This window comes from Branchiostoma lanceolatum, chromosome 14 (assembly GCF_035083965.1).
Source record: "Branchiostoma lanceolatum isolate klBraLanc5 chromosome 14, klBraLanc5.hap2, whole genome shotgun sequence".
NCBI lineage: Eukaryota > Metazoa > Chordata > Leptocardii > Amphioxiformes > Branchiostomatidae > Branchiostoma > Branchiostoma lanceolatum.
The window spans coordinates 10,910,284-10,935,212 of record NC_089735.1 but is presented as its reverse complement, the minus strand read 5'-3'; the positions used below and the strand labels follow the sequence as shown (position 1 = coordinate 10,935,212).

The 24,929-nt window shown below is 41.0% G+C and overlaps 4 protein-coding genes across 5 annotated transcripts; 1 reads left to right on the top strand and 3 right to left on the bottom strand.

The window, feature by feature from the left end:
• Window positions 1-419: 419 nt before the first annotated feature.
• LOC136448853 (nucleolar and coiled-body phosphoprotein 1-like) lies at window positions 420-7,936 on the bottom strand. The gene is made up of 7 exons (XM_066448516.1): window positions 7,731-7,936; window positions 5,313-5,374; window positions 3,473-5,030; window positions 3,046-3,166; window positions 2,551-2,732; window positions 2,201-2,281; window positions 420-1,348 (listed from the first exon to the last, which is right to left on the bottom strand). The coding sequence occupies exons 1-7, from the start codon at window positions 7,836-7,838 to the stop codon at window positions 1,196-1,198; spliced, it is 2,265 nt and encodes a 754-aa protein (XP_066304613.1). The 5' UTR covers window positions 7,839-7,936; the 3' UTR covers window positions 420-1,195.
• A 218-nt stretch (window positions 7,937-8,154) lies between these two features.
• LOC136448854 (nudC domain-containing protein 3-like) lies at window positions 8,155-14,348 on the top strand. Its single transcript, XM_066448517.1, has 7 exons — window positions 8,155-8,430; window positions 9,021-9,120; window positions 9,628-9,931; window positions 10,305-10,467; window positions 11,095-11,205; window positions 11,766-11,954; window positions 12,910-14,348. The coding sequence occupies exons 1-7, from the start codon at window positions 8,245-8,247 to the stop codon at window positions 13,018-13,020; spliced, it is 1,164 nt and encodes a 387-aa protein (XP_066304614.1). The 5' UTR covers window positions 8,155-8,244; the 3' UTR covers window positions 13,021-14,348.
• LOC136448852 (uncharacterized) lies at window positions 14,228-18,054 on the bottom strand. 2 transcript variants are annotated; one of them, XM_066448515.1, is made up of 2 exons: window positions 17,947-18,054; window positions 14,228-17,254 (listed from the first exon to the last, which is right to left on the bottom strand). In XM_066448515.1, the coding sequence occupies exon 2, from the start codon at window positions 17,250-17,252 to the stop codon at window positions 14,520-14,522; it is 2,733 nt and encodes a 910-aa protein (XP_066304612.1). In that variant the 5' UTR covers window positions 17,253-17,254; window positions 17,947-18,054; the 3' UTR covers window positions 14,228-14,519. The 2 variants fall into 2 exon arrangements, with proteins under 2 accessions (XP_066304612.1, XP_066304611.1); XM_066448514.1 differs by having other exon boundaries at window positions 17,951-18,054.
• A 1,426-nt stretch (window positions 18,055-19,480) lies between these two features.
• Window positions 19,481-24,351, bottom strand: LOC136448523 (transcription factor A, mitochondrial-like). Its single transcript, XM_066448110.1, has 7 exons — window positions 24,231-24,351; window positions 23,004-23,143; window positions 22,664-22,776; window positions 22,113-22,220; window positions 21,555-21,647; window positions 20,884-20,940; window positions 19,481-19,808 (listed from the first exon to the last, which is right to left on the bottom strand). The coding sequence occupies exons 1-7, from the start codon at window positions 24,308-24,310 to the stop codon at window positions 19,563-19,565; spliced, it is 837 nt and encodes a 278-aa protein (XP_066304207.1). The 5' UTR covers window positions 24,311-24,351; the 3' UTR covers window positions 19,481-19,562.
• Between the last annotated feature and the right edge of the window lie 578 nt (window positions 24,352-24,929).

The window sequence follows — 24,929 nt, the reverse complement described above, 5'->3', positions numbered from 1 at the left end:
TCATAAACTTGTCATGAGGAAGAAAATACAACAATTCATATTACACATGGTTTATAAGTATATAATCCCCTCCTTCAACCTCTGCTTGGAGAGTAACGTTACTTACAGCACCGATTCAATCATTTGTATTCTCTTAAGATCTTTTGAGGAGAGCGGCTAAAAACATTTCAATCTCAAAATCTGAACCCAAAATTCTTTTCCTTTCTGACTTAGATTCAAATTCTGATAGTTGCAGGGGGTGCTGGGGCTAAATTCAAATCAGCACAGGTCACCTTCACTGGAGATAAATGTACCTTTGGTTTACGTATTGATAACTATGAACTCCTTGCGATTTGTTGTTTTGTATACTTAGTGTTTGTGGATGCATGTCTTGTATCAAATAGCAACGAGACAGATCAGAGGTGAAGCAAGAACACATGTAAGGCATGATTCAATGTTTTATACAAGGGTTTCTTAGTGCCATTATAGCATATCACACAGACATGATTTTCTGAATTGATGCATGCAAACATTACATGCCCCCTCTCCTAACTCTTTACAGTAATAGGAATGATATAACAATGCTTGAAACTAGTTGCCACAATTCAAGAGCCTAGTTTGAGCACAATAGAAAGGGCTTGATGAATGGTTTGAAGAAATAACTAAAAAAAACCTTTTCAAGTTGTTTTTTCTTTTGCTACAATACAAACAAGAATAAAATAGACCAATTTTCTTTACAGTTTCTTATCAGTTTCATGAGGTCAAAACTTCTGGCCCTTTTAAGTTGGCACTGATACAGGTTTTACCAAATCCTACAATCTTGTACCTTTCTACTCATTCAGAAAAATTCAAATATCAAACCATCTTGTCTGTTGCCTAATCCAAGTGAGAATCATCATGTTATGTCCAATTTCTACCAAATGCTGTCATTGTTAATACACTTACTATTACCTAGATCACATTGGTGTTGAAATAAGTAACAGCTTGTTCCATACAAATCCCTTTTACAAGGTTACTAGATGTCACTAGTAAATCACTAGATAGTTCAACAACACATACTACTTTAACCAGTCTACCATTAAAAGATACATTAACAAACAAAAGGATAACTTTCTACAGAACATACTCTAATTCATTTTCACAGTAAAATAATTGGGTGAAAAGAACATCAACATAACTTCTTGTACATTTTTGACAGAGGTACCATTCATCGCATCTACTCAGAGTCAAACTTGATAGAGTTCACGCCCATGTCTATAGGGCCGCCACGGTACGAGCCTCGCTTCTTCTTTGTCTTCTCGTGCCTGAAGGATTTTCCTTTGGTGAACATCAGGTCCTTGTTGGCCTTGAAACCCCATGCATCACCTCCCTGAAGAGAGCAAAAAATTCAATACCTCATTTGTGATATCATCATCAGTCCACGTGCTTACGTGCCATCTGGGTTATACTGCCACTTACAGGACAGGGCTCGAAATTCATTTTTGGGAATAGGTGCACTGGTACAACCAACCTAAAAATTTAGGTGCACAGAAATAATTTTGGGTGCACAACTTGAAATAAAGTAGAGTGTCAGCAAAACGTAATTACATAGTTTAACACTACTTCCATCTGTAATTCTATGGCTAACTTCAAAATGTTTAACATGTCATACATGAAATAAGTACAACAAAGGTTGTAATGCTTTTTCTGATACTCAGATTTCAAGAATATCCTGTATGCTAGTGTACAATAGTACCTTATTCATATAGCCTTAAGAAAAATCTTGATGCACTGGTGCACCCACAGTTAGAAATTGGGTGCACAGCTCCAATTTTGGGTGCACACAGGTGCACATGCACCCAGTATTTCGGGCCCTGCAGGATGACATACCCTTTCGTTCGCTGATACATTACTAGTAGCAAATACAATGGTTGGGGTAGCTAGCCAGTGGCACTTACTGTATTTATCAATATTCAAATGTGTTTTGTTCAGACCATAACAATTTTCCTTCCCTCTTGGACATCATAAAGGAAGAATTAAGGAAAAGGTCAACTGAGGGCTGTCAGGAAAAGTTAAATCTGAGTACATTCACTACCTGAAACTGAGTACCAAGGTACAGACTTTCCCCTCAGACTGCACTTTCATGTGATTTCATTTCAGCATTACCTCTTAATACCATATCTGAAAACCAACAAATCAAATGAAGTTCTAGGACGGAATTTTGCAGGAGAAGCTAACTGACCTTTGACTCGAAGGCGTTGTTCTGTAGACGTGGATCAATTACAACATCTTCTTCACGTACTCTCCGGAAGGGCGTGTTCTTCTGTTCACAGAAACAAAAAGTTATATGTGTCAATAAATTACTTCCAATCCTTTAAAAAGTATCATGCTTTCATGTACTTTAAAGAACAGATTATACATCCTAAAAAGTATGTTTGGAAGTACATTTCAGTACAAGATGCAAAATGAAACCCTTATTACCAGACCAATTCTATTTACCATGTTTTGTCATTCGACTGCATCAACAATTCTTCCAATCTTGGCTAACATTGGTTGAAGAAAAAAAGAAATGCTAAAGCTTCATATATGTACCTTTTCTTGTTGTTTCTTTGTCTTGGGTACTGTGTTTGGGGTCTTCTTCTCAGCCTGTTGGTTGGAAGGAGTAGTCGTGGGAGTATTGGGCTGGGACTTCTTGGCTGGAGTCTTCTCCTTTTCTTCCTCTGAACTACTGCTGTCTTCTGAACTGCTCTCAGCTTTCTTACCATTGCCATTGGCTGTGATAGAAGACAGAAAAATTTTATCTATTACACTCAAACCGGCCACATTTTGTTACTCAAAGGTAGGGTAGGATGACTACAAAGAACCTTCACTATTGCATAAATGAACTATTGCATAAATGAACACAAGATTACCAATTTCTTCCAATAGACTCACATCTGCAGCTTCAAATGAAGCTGAAAGAGGAATTTTATTTTTTTTGAAACAGCAATGGTCAAGCATCCTCAACATAACCCTCAATCTGGATCTCCTTTGCCGCCTACAGCAAAATTAAATCTCCATGAAACAACTGACTTAACAGTAGCTCACCTGTTGGCTTTTTCTCCACAGGTGTCTTGGGTTTGGGAGCCTCCTCTTCTTCCTCTGAGCTGTCAGAGCTGTCTGAGTCTGAAGAACTGTCTGCTTTAGCTTTCTTTGAGACTCCGTTCACCTGTGACAACAAAGCATATACAAACTGTCTTAGATACAATTTGTGAATGTGACACCAGTAAGCAACACCTTTTAACTGCAACTGAAAATTCTCAGTAAATCTATTTTTTACATCAGTTTTATGGCTAAAATGTGGAACTTGCAGTTGCCGATATCTAAAAGTTTGTTCAGCACTAGACACAAAATAACACATGATAAAGTAAGTGGCCTTGGCTATCACCAACTCTTTTCTGAGCAGACTTTGAAAGTTTGAGATATTGTGGCATTGAGTATGACTCTTACAAAACATTGTTCATGGTCATGCTACCTTTGGTGGTGTTTTTGCTGGAGGCTTTTCCTCTTCTTCTGAGTCACTTGACTCCTCCGAACTTGATTCATCTTTTTTTACAGGTGTTTTAGGCTTTGCTGGTGTTGACACAGCCTTTTTGTCAGATTTAGGCGTTTTATTGACATTCGATTTTGTTGGTGTTTTTGTAGCTGACGTTTTAGTTGGAGCAGTTTTGGTTTCTTCCTCTTCATCTGAACTACTGTCGTCAGAACTCTCTTCCGAGGAACTGGACTCTTCCTTCTTGGTGGGTGCTTTTGTTGCAGGAGACTTTTGAACTTGAGGAGTGGTCTTTGTTTCTTCTTCTTCAGAACTCTCCTCAGACGAACTGGAGTCGTCTTTCTTTACTGCTGTTTTCTTTGCGGCAGGTGTTGTGACTGCTGATTTTGCCGTCTTTTTGGCGGACTCATCTTCTGACTCTGAGCTAGATTCCTCTGAGCTGGATTCTTCTGAGCTAGATTCCTTCTTGTTTTCCTTCTCCTGTGCTTTTACTGGTGCTTTTGCTGGTGCCTTTTCTTCTTCACTCTCTGATTCTGGCTCAGAGGAGCTTGAGCTATCTTCTTTTTTCTTTGGAACAGTTTTTGCTACACCTGCCTTGGCTGGCACTGCCTTAACTTTGGACTCTTCTTCACTTTCGCTTTCTGAGCTACTTTCCTCAGAGCTTGACTCCACTTTCTTTTTAGGTGCCGCTGCCTTCTGTGCAACCTTTCCAGATGTTTTTTCGTCTTCACTTTCTGAGCTTGAGTCACTAGAGGAACTATCCTTCTTTTGTGTTGCAACTTTCTTAGCAGGAGGTGGTTTTGTTGTCTTGGAGGTTTCTTCTTCTTCGGATGATGAGTCAGATTCTTCAGAAGAACTCTCTTCCTTGGGTGCTGGTCTTTTGACAGCGGCTTTTGTAGCTGGCACAGGCTTCTTTGCAGTTTCCTCCTCCGAACTTGAGTCAGAGCTGTCAGAGCTACTTTCTTTTGTAGCTTGTTTCTTGGCTGGTGGTTTGGGGCTTGGTTTAGACTGAGCAGGCTTTGCAGGCTCTTCCTCGCTTTCTGATGAAGAACTACTTTCTGAAGAGCTCTCCTTTTTTCTCTTGACTCCCGTCTCCTTCTTTGGAGTAGGGGTTGCCTTGGCTGGTGGTTTTTCCTCTTCGTCTGAGCTGCTGTCAGATTCAGAAGAGCTTTCTTTCTTTGCCACCTGCTTCTTTGCTGGAGTAGCTTTTTTCTTCGCTGGTGTTGCTTTAGCAGGAGTGGTCTTCTTCTGTTTTGGGGTAGCCTTTTTCTTGGCGGGTGTTGTTTTCTTTTGTGCAGGAGTAGCTTTCTTGGATTCTGCTTCGCTGTCTGAACTTTCGTCATCAGATTCAGACCCTGAACTGCTCTGTGGTTTCTTTACGGGGGTTTTCCCCGCAGGGGTCGGTGTTTTGGACGGGGCTGGTTTATCGTCGTCGTCTGAACTACTACTACTAGAAGAGGAGTCCTTTTTCTGTCGCTTGACGGCTGGTTTGGTCTGGGCTGTGCCTGTTCTTTTTCTCTTCTTGGCACTGTCAGGTGACCTGTGCAAGGGGAAAGGGCAGGTGTTAAGGAAAGCTTCTCACATCTCTTTAGTATTTAAAGTATCTAAATGCAGATTCACTTTTGATGGGACAGGAGTAAAAAGGTACATGTATTAGCTCTAATTAAAGTTAAAGTTGGAATACTAAAATGAGAGATGCAGCTTCACATAGCAGCTATGGAATACTATAAAAATGGATCGGTAGAGTACAAAACTTAAGGATGCTTATTTTTGAAAATTCAAATCTAAAGGGGCGAAGAGTCTGCTGGGTACTTATACTTACTTCTGCCACATTTCAAACCAGTCTTCAACTGTGGGCTGCTCTTCATCTGGGGCCTGGAGTTTCTGTGGGACAAAAAAGACAAAGGTTTTACATCCATGTACATGTATGTCTTTAACTGTTTAACATAACATCAACCAACAATGACCTATGTTTCTAGATGATCGGCCACTTTCTATCTTGTCCATATTCTAGATTTCAGATATGGTACAGTATTTATTTATTGAATTTTCAGATGGCTGGGTAGCCCATTCAATTTTGGCTGTACAGTGTCTGTGTAACAATTCCATCACTGTCTGTGTTTAACTTAGCCTGGGTTACTGGGTGCCATCCAAAGTTGTTACCAACGGATCTTTCTTTTCACTTGCTCACGACGAGAACGAGCCAATGGCAACAACAGAGGATGGTACCTAGGCTAGCTAGTAAACTAAAACTAATCTACTTGGACCTTGTTTGGACTGACATCATCTTGGCAAAACTAAGCATACTTTGTATTAACTGTTCTTAGTAAGAAGTAAAACAATACATGTAATGACTGCACGAACTGTATGCTTATTGAACAGATTTTTTTATTTCACTCTGGAAAGAATAAATGGTCTGTTATCTAGCATAGTAAGGAAGGAGGGTGTGGGGTGGAACAAAAATTTGTCAGGAGATGAGTTCGCAGTGAGAAGGTCTCTGTTTAGACAGTAAACTTAAAAATCTTATGAAAGGATTTGTCATTAACTTCCTTGCGAAAAAGAATTAACTAATAATATTTCAATGAACTAGTATAGATGAGATTATAATATATCTTTTTCCAAATAGAAAAAAAATTGGGGGGGGGGGGGGCATGGATTCAACAGAACTTTCGTTTCTTCAATACTAATGATTGTGAAATTGAAGCTCTGATCATTTAAGTAGGTTAATAGACCAGTGTTCTCGCCAGCGCCCGTCCTCCCGTCATTTGACGGGTTTTTGTCGCTCATGACGGACAAAATTTTTGCCCAACCCGTCATTTTTAATGGACAAAATCAGTGTGTAAAGATATTTAGACAGAGCTTAGAATTTTCAAAAACTCCAGAGGATCAGCGGAAGTTCGTGACGAGGGCAATCTAGATCATTTCTAATGCCCCGGCTGGCGACAACCCCAGCAACACACAGAGAGCGGCGTGGTGGTTGCTAGTAATATTTGTTGGCCGCTGAAAACTCGGCGTCATGCGCCGCCCTCCCCACTACAGTTTTGGCCGGTCGCATCAGGCTGACGTTTATTTCTGTTTTGTCCCTCTCGGTTCACCGTCAGTTGTTGTCATCAAAGAAGCCTTCAAATTCAGAAATACGTCTATAGCTATCAGACTTTCTGTAATCTATGTACAGTATTAAAGTTTTAAGCCGCGGCGGCTGAGTTCTTCCCGCAAGAAATGGTAAACAGGCGTCAGATATTGTAATCCACCAATCACAGCGCACGTCTCCGTCGCGTCAAGAAAAAACGACCAATGACATGCGAGTCTTGCTACTCGCGAGATTTCAGCTGAGCGTGAATTTGCGAGATGTTAGGGGAATGGCGGGAATCGCAAGGATCGCACGACAAAGCGGCTGTTGGAAGGCTTGAATCGACAACTTTTGAACACATTCAGTGCAGTTACCGGAGAAATTAACCGCGGAAAACATGGGACAAAAAATTGGACGTCTTTACTGCGTTCTTTCTCAAAGTAGGCTTTTTGCCGACTTATTCTGTGTGCATTTTTTGTAGGACGTAGCTGATACGTAATAAAGGTTTGTTGCGCTAAATTTTCTTTTCTTTGCCGATTGTATACAAGTGTAGCTTGTGTGTGAAGTTGTGAACATTCGATATTTCCGCGATGACGGCACGCCTCCCCAAAAAATTAAGCCTGAAACCCTTGTGTAATTTTTCACCGAAAGAGATGTCATTAAACTAAGCTTATTCTACCAGGAAATTTGCCCTCAAAATGCAGGAAATAGCGTTTCAGAGGGTCTAGATCTCAAAATTTTCCGGGGGAGAATACCCCCGGACCCCCCTAGAATGGTCACGCCTCCGGCGCGACGCCTCGCGCCTTCGGCGCTCGATATGTTCTTCCCCGAAACAAAATTTAAATGACGGGTAAACATTTCAGGCTGGCGAGAACACTGTAATAGACGCTTTCACCTGTTGAAACACCGTGCACGTGCGCACACGTCTACACATGTACCACTAGTCTACGATACTTCGCATTCCTTTGCACAAGTGACAGTTTTCAAATGGACGAGTGACTTCACAAGACCATTTGAAATAGGATGTTTTTTTTTGTTTTTTACCATAAGCGATCGCACCATGTAACGCTACATAGTTTTGCAAAGACGCATGGAAAGACGCCATCTTGTCTTGCACAAGTTCGCACGCAGGCCGCAAGTGTAAACCCCCCTCCCCAAGCATCTTCTTACCACTCCTGTCTGCTTCTGGAACCATTGTGCCGCCTTGTCGAACTTGTGGTCCTTGAGGAAGCCGTAGATGAAGGGGTAAATCACGCTGGGGACGGCGTTAGAAGACATGGTGGAGATTTAAAGTCCTGACGCCGGCGAGACAACGTGCTGTACCGCGGGGAGAGAGCACATGCGTGGTGACCTGACCTAAACTCAGAAACAGCGTAAACCTAAATCCTGATTCCGTGCCAAATTCTAGCAGTCTAACTTAGAGCTAATAATCCTCACAAGATGCCAAAATATAATTTTCAAAACAAAACATTTAATCTATTCACAAATATTCTTTGTATTTTGGTACAAATTTTAAATTCTAGCCATTTTTAGCTAAACAAAGCTATATTTGCATATGAAGTATCGGAGCTGCTGAATGTGAAGCTTGTTATTTCTGAGACTTGAAAATAGACAGGTCATCGTTTTTCTCCAACATTCGACGTTGGCTCACACTCGTGAAGACTTTCTTAGGAAAAACGAGGGAATGGCGTCGCCTGAGATGTACGACACCCCTCTTCTGGGCATTCTACAACATCAGGGAAAGATAGAGAACTTCTTGGACGTGATGTTCGGCTTTCTGTATCGCAGAACGGACTTTTTCCGGACGATGCGGTCCAAGGAGGACAGAATGGGTTTCCCGCCAGGGGTGCAGGAGAAGATGCTGTATTCGGTATGTGTTAATATAGTCTCTACCCCAGACCTCTTGGGCTGCTGAAAAAATTGTAGATATGTAGTTCGAACGAAAGCTGCTAGGGGTGTGAAAAAGGTATATAACTGCCTCTCCCAAAGGACAAGCTATACCAAAAAAAAGGAAGATCCATTTCCTGAATCTTATTGCTTTTCCTGGATGTTTACAAACAAATATATACCAACAAACCAAGGACAATGTATAATGTCTTTGAATGAAGCGATGCTGGTTTACATAACCTTGATGGAGGTAATCAAGTTATCATTCCCATGGCATAAGTTTGTTCACGATTCCGAGTATGCATGCACAGTGATATGTCAAAGCAGTCATAAACAAAACATGTCTAAACATTGTGCAAATTGAAAAAAAAAAGAAGATTATGGTTGAGACGAGAACTGTGTACAGGTCAGGGTGTTTGACCTTGCACATGCGTACTTGGAATCGTGACGAGATCACATGTTTTGTTTCTGTCTCAGGGGCCATCTACTTTGACATATTACCCAGAGTGCATCACACTGCATGCGCAGTTGAAACGTGAACTGACTAATAGTGCCCATTGTTTTGTTTGTCAGATCTTCAAAAAGTGGCAGCACTACGCCACCCAGGACGAGGAGAGGATGATGAAGAAACTACAGGAGAAGGCGGAAAAGGAACGTCAGGCTGCTGCTGCAGGTAAAGGTGTTTGTTTATTCATGATAAACTCAAATCGGCACGCAGGCGACGGGTGAAGCAGGCAAAAACATACCCCTTGCCAAAATGTACCTGGGTGTATTCTTGCCAGGGGTATAGTCTGACCTGTTAAACTGGTCTAACATTATCAGATATACATTATCAGATTATCTATAGACAATTATCTGTATAATGTTTGTATACAACATTTGGATTTAGAAATGGAGAGCTTGGGAATTTAGAAGTCATTCGATGTGCACGCTGTAATGTTACAATTTTACCTTCAAACATCTGCTTGGAGATAAGTTAAATGGTCTATTGATTAGATTTATTGAAATTGCAAACAGTACAATACACGTGGGCCCCAGGCAGCTGTTGCTGGTGTCGTGGCCCACACACAAAACAACTCACAGCACATAAACTACAAATAACAAACAGTCATTAAATATAATCTAGAAACCTTCAAGTAAGCTCATTCCAATTACTGTTTTTTTTTTCTGTGCAATTCAGCATCAGCAGTCGTGGAAGAAGTAGAGGTGGAAACAACGGAAGAACCTGAAAACAAGGAAAACAAAACGGACACGTCTTCCACGTCAGAAACGAAGAAACCTAAAACAGATGCAACCGGTAATGTAGATATTGCTCCTACAAGTGATCAGGGAAAGAGTGATGGACAGAAAGATGAAGAAAAGAAAGAAAGGACTGGAGGAGAAACGGTAGATAATAAAGAAGTACCAAAGGATGCCAGTAAGGCAGATGAGAAGGCAGTGATGGAAAAAGAGGCAAAGGATGGGGCAGCAGCAAAACCAGTCAGGTAAGTTGCATGCGTAATGAATATTCTACAAAAGCGGCTTAAATCTTCCAAGAGTTTTTTTAGCAATGCAATATGTACATTTTTGCTTAGGCCATTTTTTATGCATGCATGAAAGTTGATAAAAACATATTTTCAGACTTGCATCTTTTTTTAAGATTGTTCCAAGGGGTTAACCAGTTACGGAAATTCTGACAAATACATGACATTATAGTCCTTGCAAAGTTATTCCTTTACTATGATTTCTGACCATCTTGAAGCAACGTTTTTGCTGTCAGACAGCTATAATTATTATATACATGTAATATTGATTTGTACATGTTAGAAATAGCTGTTGACTTTGATTCAGATGATTTTTTAAAATGTTTTTGTCCAGCCAAGAGGAGTTTCAGCAGGATGCAGAGAGCTGGAATGGAGCCGTTAGAGAGAACTACAAGTGGGCTCAGCACATACATGAGGTGGAAATTAGAGTACATGTTCCTCAGAACATCAAGAAAGCCAAGGAATGTGTGGTAGACATCAAGAACAACTTCTTAAAGGTGAGATTGATACAGAATTTAATGATTTCTCATTATAGCAGCAGTGATACAATGTTAGAAAGGCATGGAAAATCTAGATTAGATAGTACGACAGTGTAGCATTTGTACTCAAGTGGTTAGTGACCCTGCCTCTGGTTATAGAGTTCGGCAGTTCGAATTCTGGCTGTTGTCACTCTCCCGACTTGCACACTCCTGGAAAGTTCTCAGGATGGGATGTTAAGCTGTGGTCCACTCTTCCTTTTGGTTGTGAGAAAGAGCTAGTGCAATGAATATATAGTATCTATCTTCTCTGTTACAACCAGTGGAGGATCCAGATAACTTTCAGTTTCACTTTCTATATTTCACTTCAATGCACGCACGTTCATTCTTCTGTCAGCTTTTATGCATGTTCTAGCCAGCATCCTTCATTGACGAAAATTCTGCTGCCTACCACAGACATACTTTGACTTCTCCATCATTTTAGAATTAGATGCTTAAATTACTCCAGAGCACCAAAATTGAGTTAACAGAAATAAATAAAATAAAGCTGACTAGAACCCTATGTTTTAAAACTCTATCATGTTGTGTGGCTACAGGCTTGCATTTTCATAATGTACACAGGCTGCTACAATTCTTACCTTCTTATAGGTCGCTATTAAAGATGGAGGTCAGGTGAAGGTCCTGATGGAAGGGAAGCTGACCAATAAGATCATCTGTGAGGAGAGTATGTGGAGTCTGGAGCCAGGAAAGTGTGTGCAGGTAGGTTCATAGGGAAAAGTTTTTGACTGTCTTTATTGAAATGGCAATGAGAATTGTATCTGTTAAAAAGACTTCCTTTTGTCAACCTTGGGTCCTTGACCTAGAAAAAATTCTGGTTGTTGACGCTTACCCAACTTGTATGCTACTGGAAAGGATTGCAGTCCTTTTGGATGTCAAGCCTTCTGTCCTGTATTGAAAGAGAACCACACAGTCACCTGTATCATGTTAAAGAACCCACCACGCTTGTTGTTCAGACTGGGGGTATGCCCTTTTGTGAGTAGATCAAACATATCAGTCCATGATATATTTGGTGATGTTTGATAATCTCCAAGCAGATGTAAGGATCTGGCCCATTCTCTGTTTTACACCTGATTTTACAAAATTGTTACACTTTCCTATCAATGTACTTCTTTTAGCAGTTCGCCTCTTTAAAATGTGTAATATGAGAAAAGTGTACCAATGTTGCAAACTTAGGCGTAAAATACTAAGGATGAGTCAAATCCTTACATCTGCTTGGAGACTAGATATGTGTAACCCCTACTCTTACCTGTTCTCTCCAGGTGAATCTTGAGAAGGAGAAGGAGTACTGGTGGAAGGCTGTCCTGGTCGGGGAGCCTGAGATCGACATCCAGAAGATAGAACCCATCAAACACATGCACGACATGGACGATGAGGAGCAGTCGGGGGTCCAGAGGATGATGTTCGACCAGCAGCAGAAGATGATGGGGAAACCACAGAGTCATGAGATGGTCAGTTCACTTAGCTTAACCCTAGTCCTGCTGAGTCCGACAATTGTCGGTTTGCACATGCATGTTCTGTATGCTAGCCATGGCAATTGTCGGGGTTGAGGGTATTTCTAGAATGCGTACGTTGCACCCACGGGGTGGTTGTAAAGCGAAGTGACTAAAAATGAGCATTTACAAACTAGTACCCTTTGTTTCAAAGGTGTCTGGGCACTTAAATTCAGCAGTGTTTTTTTTTCTCTGGAAATCCAGCAGGACAAGGTTAAGCCCCTATGTCACTGGACCCGCGGCACGTTGACGGCTTCGTTGCGTCCTAAGTTGAATTTGTTTTACCCTTGACTTTATGATGAGAACATCAAGCAGAACTAAAAGGACAACAAAACACACTAAGCAGAAAAAGTTTTTTTTTCTATCAATAAAATTCATTTAGCGTGCTGTCAAATCACTCGGTCGCAGCGAGGTCTCCAGCGTGTTGCGGGTCCGGTGAGATCGTGGCTTTACTGTAAAGGCCTACTTTGAATGATTTGTCACAAGTCAATTGCTGCGTCGGTATGTTTTGTAAAAGAAATGTTCCTAAAGCCACAGAATTGTTTTTCATGAGGTTGAAATGATGAATATGGCAAGAACATGCTGCTGATGTCAGTTTTGGTCTTGTTCATGTAGGTGTATTTATTCAACAAACAGATCCAAGTTGTTATGTTGGAAAGAAAAAAGAAATATGAGTATGACTAGGATGAGAAGTTTGGGTTTTACACAGTAAAAGACCATTTTTATTTTATCCTTTTGTCATTGCCAAAATGAGTGACACATCACAAGCTATTGTAGCATTGTAACGTTTAATTTTTCTAAATATATGATTATGAATGTATTACTAGTCTGACTTACATTTCTTTGGTTCGTTACTATGTTAGATGCTTCTTTTATTACAAATTCTTGACCTGGCTTTTTCCTTTCTCTACAGAAAGTACATGACATGTTGAAGAAAGGCTGGGATGCCCCAGGGTCTCCGTTTGCAGGACAGGAGTTTGATCCCACCAAGTTTAACATATCCCCTGGTGGTGTCCAGATGTGAGGAAGACAACAAACAATCTAACCTCAGTTGATAATTATCCGCCAGGTCACATGTCCGCTACCCTAAAATTTGAAGAGATCTCCAATGCAGCATTAGTATAATGCACTCCTGTATATCTAAACTATGCATACCTGGGGATACTGCACTAGAGATCTCTCACACACTTTTCAAAGTGACCAATTTATGCACTGTAAATTCATTTATTTTTGGCGGGGTTTTAATTTTGCAGAAGGAATGGAAAGGAAGTTTTTGTGGTGTTTGATGTTCTCGTTTTAAACAATACAGTAGCCCCAAAACACATTTATTTGTGGTGTTATTATTTTACGGTGGACAGGCACTGCAAAAACCATGAAAATGAAACCACCGCAAATTCCGGTATTTCAGGATTAACAGTGACCTGGTGGATAAATGATAATGGAGGTTGTACAGCTATCCTACATAATGTTATCATGAAGATAATCATAATCATTTAAAAAGCAATGTAAAAATGACAGGAGTAAGCTTGCATATGCTTTTCAACTGTGATACTTTTGCATGCTATTGCAAAAAAATTGTGCAGCTACAACAAGTTGACTACAGGTAGGATTCATAATATGGGTCCTGTTTGTATTTACTGGATGTGTTGAAAATTGACTTCCAAGTGCTATCTGCCATGGACTGTTTGAATATGGGGTGCTCAAAGCAATGAACTGCTGAACAACAACCTACATTGTACAGTGTATATGCAAACATGTGACCATTTCAACATGGTTGTATTATTGACTGACATTTATATTTCTATTGTTATTGTAGATTAGCATAACCAGAAGTTATATGATAATTTGTAGTGTAGTCACTTCATACCAGTTGCATGATGTTTGTTTATTGAAATAGCACTTCTTTTTCTACTTTATTTTTCTTAACACTATTGTTTAACTATACTTCAAGGATAAAAGGCGATTGTTCTATGACTTTGGTGCAATCCTTTGATTGGCTGTTCAAATTGTTTGGGTATTTTTAAGGGCTTATTCAGTTAAGTTCAAGTCGAATATAAAAAATTTTGAATTTCTTCTATTCTTGGGAACAATGCCCCTATGATCCCGTAAAGTCCGTTAACAGTTTAGTTTAGGTTTAGTTTAGTTTAGTTTAAATGAAACTAATCCTCTGTTCCATTAGTGTGGTATTCTGTTATGCTAACAGTTTAATCATGTGTTTATGTTTGAATAAAAAAGAAATAGATATACAATGCTTATTATCTAACAATTGCATGTTATGGATGGTTGAACATTGACAGAATACTAGTAGCTATGCTATGTTGATCAAGAAAGCCAAGTAGAGTTTGACACATATTATGAATATGCAGATATTCTTTCATGTTTAAACCTGGGAGTAAAGCATGCATAAAGTACTATACAGATTTTTGGTAAACACTGAAGTTGATGGCTTTTTAAGTGTCTGTGTGTCCTACATTTGGTCGAGAGTAATTTGGGCTATTTGGAAAGATTGAAAAGCTAGTGCAATCACGTTTTTCTTGAGATGATCTTCCTGAACAGGCTAGTATTTACGCCTCCGAGCTGAGTGAAACAGTCTTGCATTTTGATACTTGGGTACACAGAGACGATTGTTGGAAGATCACAATCTTCGACGTTCACGGTCACTAGGTTTCCAAAGTTTCGTCGCACCGTGATTCCTATCATGTGTTTCGTCATATCCATTTGCAAACTTGCCTTCGAGATAACAAAGATGACACAAGTGCTTTTGTTGATAAAATCTGCAACCATCTCGACTACAGATGCCGTACAGGGGATGTCACGATGGACACAACGGCAAGTCAAGTCGTACTGCTCTTCGCACAGAATCGTCAACCTTTCTGCACTTTCCCTGTCCTCTTCATCGCTGTAAACAAACACGTTGTACATGATGTCTGGGTGAGGTTCGGCTGGGAATACGAAGTCAAACGTTTCTAGGAAGATATCGCTAGCGATGTGAGGGTCTTGTTGGGTCTGGAGTTCGGCAGCTCCAAGGTTGACCTCAATGACTACCTCCGTTGGGACCTCCACGTCTGTGAGACCGCGTAGCATTGACAGGTACATCTTAGCTTGGGTGTAGTCTCCCTGTGCTCGAAGATTGTCCACCAAACCACGGAGGGTTGTTGGATCGTTGGCTTTCAGTTTGAGGGCGGTTTTTCTAAAGTCCAGCGCCTCCCTGTTACGACTCACCAATTCGTACAGCCGAGCAAGTTCATTGACATGATCAGCTTGCATGTCTTCTTTTCGGAAGTCCTTCTGCATGAGTGTCACTAATGTGGCGAAAGCTCCCTTCTTCTCTACGTCGACTTTAGCGGCGCTTTCCACAGCTTTTCGGAGCATGTTTTTCCCGTTCTCTTCTTGTCCCATTTGAAGGAAACATTGCCCCAATTTCTGGTAGCAACCGGCGGCCTCTAGAGGCCTAGACGCCGTGTCTTGGTTGATGGCTTTTCGAAGATACTGCAAAGCTTCTTCATGTTTCTCCATCTGCATGAGGATCTCAGCTAGGCCTACAGGGATGGCAACACCCGTACCTTCAGATAATTCATAAGCCTTTTCAAGGCATTCCTTTGCCTTCTCTAAGAATGGATCAAGAAAATCTGTTTGGGCTCCGGCATTTGCCTCGGATTGGTTGCGACGATCTAAGGTCATTCGACCAAGATCGCTTTGCACTTGGTCAACATCATGATCTGAGCAGGGTTCACTTTCCACACTTTGATCTCCCAACTCTGGACTCCTAGCACCGTCGTCGGTGTTGTTGTAGCGTCTTTGGAAACGCCCTTGTCTGCAACGCCCTCTGCTTCTCGGTCCAGCTCGTACGTTTCTACCTCCTCTTGTAGGGTTTGGATATCCCCACGGTACGTCCGTTCCGTAGTCGTACCCTTGTAATGGTGAACTAGCAACATGCGGCTGGTTCGTATAACCTTGTCTTTGTCCTCTTCTCTGATCTCTCCCGTCTGGATACCACTGGCCGTGTGAAGACCAAGGGCGACCATGTTCAACTGCCTGACTAACATGGTAACTGGTATGTCTGTTGTTATGGTTGAAATTGCCTCTACCGCGGTAATGTCCACCCGAACGCCCACGACCCCCTCTTCCTCCCCGGCCAAACGGTGTACAACTTTGGTACCGTGCTCTGTCTGACTCAGGTGAAGCTCCATCATATCGACTACCCATAGGTCTGCCATGACCACGTCTTCCTCTCCATCCAGGGGATCCGTGACGTCCTCCACGCGGCGCCTTTGATCTGTAAGCCAGTCCGAGATGGTGCCAGGAAAATGCAGAAGGGCGGACTTCGTTCGCTTTCTCCAGGCATTCTATTGCCTTATTGATGCGTTTCCTGTGTCTGTGGTGACGGCCCACCCTCTCTAGTACGAAATGATCATTCTTAGCTACGGATAAACCGGCTTCAAAGCACTCGTCGATCTGCTGGGGGCCGAGACCTTTTCCCTTTCTGTTGCCTTCAAAGTACTTGCGGTGTATCTTTTTATACTTGCTGTGGACCTCACCTAATGCCACCCATCCTTTTCCACGGAAAGCTTGTATGTCACTTCCAGTTACGAGCGCCAAACATCGTTGTGCTTCTTCATAAACCTCGGTTGGTTTAAACCATGGGTCTTCCGTAAAATTGTCCCGATCAAGGTAGCGATCGAGACACAGGGCTAACCCATAGTTCCACTTGACTTTTAGCTGGTAGTCCGGAGGTCCACGACCGAGAGCTTCGCGAAATTTATCCACAGCCATGAGGTGACACTTAGGCCCAAGTCTGGACAGGCAATACCCTTGTTCTCCTATTGCTATCGTCGTTTTGTCTTCAGCCACTTTATCGTTCTCCTTCACAACCATGTCGATTCTCTGCAAGTACTTCTTGGATTCTGAGACATTATACTGTTTGAGGTAGTAAGCGCAGATGTTTCCGAGAGAGACCAGATTAGGATCGTCTTCAGTTTTCCTGAGAACGGAATCTATGTGTGGTTTAGCTTCCTCAATCTTGTCAATGTACAACAGCAGGAATGCTAGCAGGTTTTCTGACCTCACATCTTCGTCAAACTCCTCGGGAACCTGGCGTTTCTCCGTCCGTAGTCTTGTGATGACCTTGCTATAGTTCGTCTCTAACATTCGCGGTATGTCAAGCTGAAACAGAGTCGGCAGGTCCTTCAGCTTTCGCCAGAGGGCGTCTTCTTGTCCAAGGAGGCCTTCCCCCATTGCACCTGCAGTGATTGCCATTGCTGTATAAAAGGATAGACCATATTTTTCAGTCATCAATATCTAGTATCATGGCTACTGTATCAAATTTCAACATAGCGTAAATTTTGTTACCATGGAGGCTTCAGCTCGTTGGTTGAATGATGAGCATTAAGTGTACCTGTACATGGTTTAGGCAAATGTCATTGGGCAAAACCATGCCAATTTTAAGATACCAGGTAGTAAACCAAGGAAGTTCCCTTTAAATCAATGTAAAGGCTTTTACAATGTATATCGAGAAATGTACATTGCAGGTACACAAGAATGTGTAAATGAAAGTTCCTCTATTGAAACTTTGTAACGTTGGTCCATAACTCCTTTGTTGCGTGAGACGTAACGTCCACACACACGACAACTTGCCCTTGTCACGCTATGTCGACGTGGCATTTTCCCTATGTTACAATCTCAACAATGACACAGTAGGGTTTTAAATGGTATGAATTCAGAATCAGGGGTAGCTCTAAGACAGGATTTTGCCATTGTCGTAGTAACTGTTGTAATTAGAACACCCGGTAGTGCAATGAAAGGGTCATAGTACATACCCGCCTAGTGGTATCAAATGTCACCTGCGTTGTTTGTGGTTTCGACGAACAAGTGGTGAGCTTACCGCGCAACCCAGTGCAATTACACTGACTTTACGGCTGGATCTACACCATAAACTTGAGTAGTAACATACCTACCTTGATGAGGTGGAGGTACTCTTGCTGTAATGTTGTTGTTTGCCCCTGACGGAAGTGTCTTTAATACGAACTGGCTGGTTTCGAGAGGTCATATGACTAACTTGGACGAAACCATTATACCGAAAGGAATATTTTTACTTTAACTCTACCAGGCTCCACAGGTCGCTAGAAAAATAGTAGAAACCAATTTCTACAATTTTCCTACCGACCTGTGGTGCCTGGTAGGGACTACGTTCATGACACCTTGTTATGTATGAACTAGTGAGGTCGTACCTTTGACCATAGAAGGAGGGGGGGGTATTATAAGAGTTGCATTTAAGTTCAGTACACACACGTACATCTTTACTAAGTAAACAGGAGTTGTACCTTTCAGAAAATTAAAAATCACTGCTCCAGCACAAAAGAATGATATTTTCAAATGATGATAAAACATATCAAAACAAATATCCTTTTATTAGAGGGTTTTACTGCATCTGCTTTAAAGCTTAACAATTGTAGAAAACAGCAAAGGACAAAACATATGAGACCTACAATTTAGATCAATTAAGTCGACAAAGCTGCACAAATGCCTGAGCAATGGAAGAAAAAAAAGTCCAGACTTTTAAGCTATAACTGTTAGTCTCCGAAAACTTTGCTCAAGGTCTACTTAATTGGGTTACAGGCTACAAAATTGCACATCTAGAAGCAAAGCTTCACACATGTATATGCTGACAAGAAGCATCTACAAGAAATGCCTTTTTGCTTCATTTTGAAAAAAAGGCTTCATACACTTTATCTTAAGTTCTTACATGTAATTCCATACCCAAAACTATAATCTGATTCACACAAACTGTGAACATTGATGTTATGTATGTAAGTGATGTTTCAGTCTACAATTCATGATTCTCAAAGCTTTTAGTTTTTGGTAGCGGTGTCAACATATCTATGAGAAGGAAGTATTGGAAGCCATTGTGTTTCAAACTGTCCACTGCTTCATCTTATCATAACCAGTTTCCTGTCCTCTTTTTTTCAAAGAAACATCAAAATCTTACACATGAGCATCTAATCAATTAAGTAATGTCATTGTCAATATCACAAACAGTTTTCCACTGGACATAACTTTTGATTTCGAGTATAAAAGTTGTATGGTTCTGCTTATATATGATAATTATTGATTACTGTTATTCATTTATTCAAACAACACTTTGACTAAGGTCACTGATAATGGTGCACTGATCTATACCTGTACATGTACACTGACACCAGTACAAATGTAACATTTATACTACCAGCAAATTCTCTCGAAGAGGCACATGTACTATAGGTCAACTCTTCCTTTCAGTTACAAATAAGCAAGTCTACTATGAATAATTATACTTAGTTATGCATGCACATGTACAAAGCTCAGGATAAATCATGTTATATTCACTATTCAATGTTGAACACTACCTAAAGTTAGCACTAAGAAAAAATGTTTAGGTATAATGATTTGGCCCCATGTTTCATACAAGTAGAAAATAGTTCCATGCCCCCCTCCCCCTTCCTGAAAGCCTTTTTAGTCCATGTACTATGAGCAAGGAGCTATGAGTTATACAAATCTTACTTCATAACCTATACATTGGCACTACGGCCACTAAGCACTTGACAAAGTTCCTGGCTTTTTCTTAGCTGCTAGTTTTGCTGTTGTCCTCTTGGCTGTCTTCTTGACTGCTTTTGTTGCTATGGTCTTCTTTTTCGGTTTCTTTTTCTTTCCTGTAGTTTTTTGCGGTCTGTAGCCCCGGACAAGCTCTGGCCTTCCCTGGTCCTCCATTTTCTTCTCCCAGACCTGCATGTCCCTCTCGTACTTCTCTTTTGCCTTGTTGGCTTCCGACATGTATTTCTGCAAGAGACAATCAATCATGTTGTTCAGTCTTAAATTCTGAATCACACGACCAGTACATGGTCTTGTGTAGCGTGAAAAACCTTTTCATATGATTTCAATTACAATGTACTTCCTAACACAGATGAAGCCACTTAATTGCACCTCGAATAAACACACCTTCCATTTAATTGCAGCAAATCCCAATATCCAAAACCGGTTGCCATTCACTGCATTGTTAGTGACTCCGCATATCTGCGCATGGTCACCAATGCCGAATAACTGCACCAATTTTTTTCAAAAATCCTCAACAAGTTAACTGAAAAGGTGCGCTAAAATCGGCAAACGCGGTACAAATGAGCCGATACCTGCCGGTGTAAAGGCGCAATACCGCCAATATGTTTAAATCTGTTTTGAGTAACAAAAGAAGGCGGTCTCCATTGACAGTTACGTTGATAGGAATCGTTTGGTAGGTCCCGGGCGGGTCACCCGTAATCAGAAGCCAAGTTTTAGTTTCAATTCCTAGTTTCATGGCGGTACATGATTTACGTAAATCGACAACTACACTCTACGTAATGTTACACAGAAACTGTTATCCCATGAGTGGCATGACGATGTCTCAGAATGCCTCCCCTGTAACATTACGTGTGTTGTAATGTAATGTAATGTTAAAATCAAAACAGGTTTGTAGTCATTCCTTTATTTTCAGCAAATTGTCAATAAATAAAGTTAATAACTGAATAATTTCGTCTGTTTTCTTTGTGCTAGTGTTTCTGACTAACATTACACCCCCTCGCCCATGGTGGTGCGGTCCGGCTGGGCATTTCGCATAATTGCACCAGCCGGATAATTGCACCAAGAACCCTGACAAATGGGTGGTGCAGTTAAGCGGATTCTACTGTACCTAGCTTACTATGTAAACTCTCATAATTCCGCCAGATACCCCAACACTGCCACTTCTTTTTAAAAACAGTGATTTTAAAGAGATAGCAGCATCAGTAATGCCTGAGGTATGCACACTTCAGATATTAGACTAGAGAACACCTGGGGGTAGCTTAGAGCAGGGGTAGGATTCTGAGAAGACAGCTGTATTTACCTGTTTCTCAGCTTCGGGTAGATTGTTCCACTGCCCCTTCATGTCCTTCATCTGTTCCTGTAGGGAAGAAGAATGAGAACACCAGTAAACATCATACATTTCTTTAGTCATCTATTCAAACTTCTGTAAATTCATTTCACAAAATATCTTTCACATTTCAAATGCAAGTAATGTTAAGACTACATACACAAATGGTGAACTAATGAGTCAAAACAGTACAGTCTTACTGCAGAGCAGAAAGGAGTTGTTTATTCATTTTGTTTATCACCTTTACAAGAAAAAAATGGGCTTTAAAAAGTTTTGATAAAGCGATTTCCAAGTGAGCACCTCAACACAACACAATGACATGATACATGGGAAAGGTAGTCTAATCCCTCTGTGTTTTACCAGACATTATTGCGAATGTGGCTAATAAAATGTATGGCATCCACCCTATTCTAGCTGCAGTTTGCTCCTCTGATCATTCTACGCAGAGTCACCATCCGGGAGCCCGACCCCATATAATAAGATGTTTGGTCCTTATGTCCATGCCTTAACGAGGACAGTATGACTCAACGCCAATAAGAACTCCACATCGTTTCTCCTTTAAGTCATTAGAGGGGTGAGTTGGAGCTAGAATAGGATGTATACTAGGCTATTTAAAACTAATCCAGATTGTGAAAGACCCTTACCGCCATGTTTCCTGAACTCCCAGATAACATCTCCTTCACAAACAGGCCGTAACCGTGGGCAGGGAGCTTAGGTTTACCCAACTGTTGAAGCTCCTGTAAAGAAAAAATCAAAACAATCAGAGATGGCAGACTTCACCCCCTTCTGTACACCCTCAGTACTGCTAGGAACATTGTAGGAACATGTAGCAGGAGATTTCTTAAGACAAAAGGTTTTAAGGTGAACGTGATCTGTTCAGCTTAATGAAGAACTACTTTTCCACTGGATATGACATTCCGACGCATGCACAGTATTTACAGGTTCATTGGGAAAGTCTAGCTCTTTTTGACAAGCACAATGAACAGTGGACCACAGCTTCATGTCTTGTCTCAAAGCTAAGACTGCAACCCTTTCCAGTAGTGCACATGTCAGGTGAGTGACATAGCCAGGATGAAGGTCAAAACTTTTTAACCTTCATTCAAAGTAAATGTCATTGGTTGCATAAGCTGCACCATCAAGATATGACTGCCCCTATACCAAAATAACTTCTTGAGGATTGAGGCAATGTCTTTAAGACTGACCTCCCTTCTCCTCCTGTTCTTAAGTTTCCGCCTCTTCTGCCTTCTGCTGTCCTGGTACTCCCCCCACTCTTCAATGGTAAAGTCCGACTTGAAATCCTCATACTCAGACTGTGAAAAGACATAAAACATTTATTACATTCATAAATCACAAAGCAACACCTTTATTAAATTGTAACAATGCAAGAAGCAGGGCTGGAATAACCACATGAAAAATTGAAAGTGTGCACATAATTTTTTACTGCACTTGGTAAACTGGCCGATCCAGGAAGTGGCACAGATTTGAGCCCCATGGTTTTGAAATGTCTTTGAAAAAATATTTTTATAGCTTACTTCTGAAGACTCTACTTCTGAGGATGAACAATATGTATGTTTGTCCTTGTATTTGAATATATCTTTATGTTGTGCGCGCAAATTCTTTTTCTGCAAGTCTTTTTTTCTCTTCTGCACCTATGCACCTTTATCAAATAATGTAATATCCCAGTGTACAGTGTACATCTCTCCAAAACCAAACTGTTGAGAACTTTTGGAAGCATTTACTTCTATTCCCTCACCTTGTATTTCTCTCTCTCCACGGCCGCGTCGTTGACGTACGGTTGTTTCTCTGTGTCCGACAGCTGTTTCCATAGTGATGCACAGATGCGCACAATCTGCTTGGGACCAGCTCCTACATTACAAGCACAACATCAACATCAACAATCCCAATGCCAAGTCCCATTTTACATCCCTTCCGAAAGACAATGCACCTCCTACCAGGATACCCTTCCCCGGATTCGAACCATGGTCTTCTAGTTATCAAGTAATTGGAACCAGGAGCTCAACTGTGAGGCTACCACCAATTGAGCTACAGGGATATGCTTAAGAAGTTAAGTACTGAGACACTGTATATGTCACCTGGGTTCTGTGACCTCACAGATGGCATCTTCTGGTTGACATAGCGGATGTAGGCGTTGGCTGGCCTCTTGGGCGGGGTGGGGAACTTGCTGGAGCTCTGTACGAACCACCGTGAGAACTGGAGCAGAGGTGTGGTAGGTCTGAAGTAGAAAATATGACAGGCTTCAGTAATCAGGGATACACATACACATACACATACATATGTATATATTATATTATATATATATATATATATATATATATATATATATATATATATATATATATATATATATATATATATATATATATATATATATATATATATATATATATATATACATACACATACACACATATAGATTCTTACATAAACATGTAGCGTTAAACATGCAAGTCAGTCTGAAATGTCTGTTTTCAAATTTTATCCAGTTGCTTGAGTAACTCTCACCTTGCGTATGTACATACGCACATACAGACATGTGCACACAGAAACACACACACAATATCGGAGACTATTTACAAAGGTTGGCCACTTAGACTATATTAAGGGGCCAAATGGTTACAGACTGGCTGCACAAACGACCCAGTACAAAAAATAAGTCATCAGCAAAAGTGTATTATAAGCCCCAAAAAGGCCCCAGAGAGCCTGCTATGGAGGCTATAACATACACTTCACATTCTTGGGCTTGGGGTGAAGTAATGAAAAATATGCACTAATAATAATATCAGGTGTATATATTTTGTAATATGTTGTTTAACATATTACAAAAGGAAGTAACGTTAATGTTGTTTTCAAGATGGGCAAACTTGCATCAATTTTTACTCTGCAAAGGATGGCATCAATAAAATCTACTTAGCTCGACCTGAAAACTAAAAAGGAAGGGGGAGGGGCACATGCGTGATGTGGACAGCTGGGGTGGCCCTGACAAACAAGTCACTGATTTTTCCAGCGAAACGACAGCTATCTTTACAAAATGTTTAATACACAAGGATGTAGAAAGGCATGTTGTCAACTAGATGTGAAGGAAAATTATACCGTAGCGAGCAAGTGTTTTAGACCTAAATGGTTGTAAACAAAAACAAAAAGCGCGGGCTTTCCCGTCTAGCATGCCATGAGTCACCCGATGTCAGATTCCGAATCAAATTTCGCAGTGATTTCCACTATATCTACATCAAATACCCTAACAAGACACAGGAAAGCTTTCTATAACATGCTACATAGGTTTGTGTGAGTGTTCCACGTACCTGGCACTTATAGAAAGGGAGGATTTAGTCCCCCAAAGGAGGTACTGAACTCCGAGCGACAGTTTTGTGGTGGCCGCCATTGTTCAAATGATCTAGGCCGTGTAACAGCGCCACCTAACGGTTCATATATACCTTGCATACTCGAGTTGTCGTCGACACTTCGCAACGTGAAACGCAGACTGTTAACGTTACCTATCCAAAAGAGACGCCTCTCTACGTAGAAGCGCCAGACGTTGACGTGCACTCGTTACTGTTGCATTTAGAATTCTGCATTGTATCGTAACTGGGATCAAAAGAAGGCAAAACGATGTCGTCTGACTCTGTGGGTTGTAACTCTTATTCCTAAAAGATTTTGAACAGTGACAGAACAAGCTAAGATGAACTTTCGGGTAATTCTTGACTTTGTTGCACTTCATTATGGTGCAGGAGAAGATGGCTGAGGACGTGCTAAAGGCCCGGAGGTCCAGGCTGACCATCAGTCCGGAGTTTGAGGTGCCCGATCTGGATGAACCACCAGAGACGTACCAGGCTTCAGACGAAAGACGATCAAGTGTGGCGGGGTTCTAAATTTCTAATTATCATCAGAGATTCGAGCAAAATACACTGTTTTACATGTTTTTATGTTATCTGATATCTACTGTAAAGTTCGACGTTTGTTACAGACCGGTTATATTTGTTGTCGCCAAATCGGTTGTTTGA

Excerpts from the sequence above, each read along its gene's own strand:
- LOC136448853 (XM_066448516.1), bottom strand. The coding sequence starts at position 7,838 with ATGTCTTCTAACGCCGTCCCCAGCGTGATTTACCCCTTCATCTACGGC. Across the intron at positions 5,031-5,312 it reads TGGTTTGAAATGTGGCAGAA|GTCACCTGACAGTGCCAAGA; the intron begins GTAAGTATAAGT and ends CCCCTTGCACAG. Across the intron at positions 3,167-3,472 it reads CAGCAAAAACACCACCAAAG|GTGAACGGAGTCTCAAAGAA; the intron begins GTAGCATGACCA and ends TTGTTGTCACAG.
- LOC136448854 (XM_066448517.1), top strand. The coding sequence starts at position 8,245 with ATGGCGTCGCCTGAGATGTACGACACCCCTCTTCTGGGCATTCTACAA. Across the intron at positions 9,121-9,627 it reads ACGTCAGGCTGCTGCTGCAG|CATCAGCAGTCGTGGAAGAA; the intron begins GTAAAGGTGTTT and ends TGTGCAATTCAG. Across the intron at positions 11,206-11,765 it reads AGCCAGGAAAGTGTGTGCAG|GTGAATCTTGAGAAGGAGAA; the intron begins GTAGGTTCATAG and ends TGTTCTCTCCAG.
- LOC136448852 (XM_066448515.1), bottom strand. The coding sequence starts at position 17,252 with ATGGCAATCACTGCAGGTGCAATGGGGGAAGGCCTCCTTGGACAAGAA.
- LOC136448523 (XM_066448110.1), bottom strand. The coding sequence starts at position 24,310 with ATGGCGGCCACCACAAAACTGTCGCTCGGAGTTCAGTACCTCCTTTGG. Across the intron at positions 22,777-23,003 it reads TGTGAGGTCACAGAACCCAG|GAGCTGGTCCCAAGCAGATT; the intron begins GTGACATATACA and ends CTTGTAATGTAG. Across the intron at positions 21,648-22,112 it reads AGAACAGGAGGAGAAGGGAG|GAGCTTCAACAGTTGGGTAA; the intron begins GTCAGTCTTAAA and ends TTTTCTTTACAG.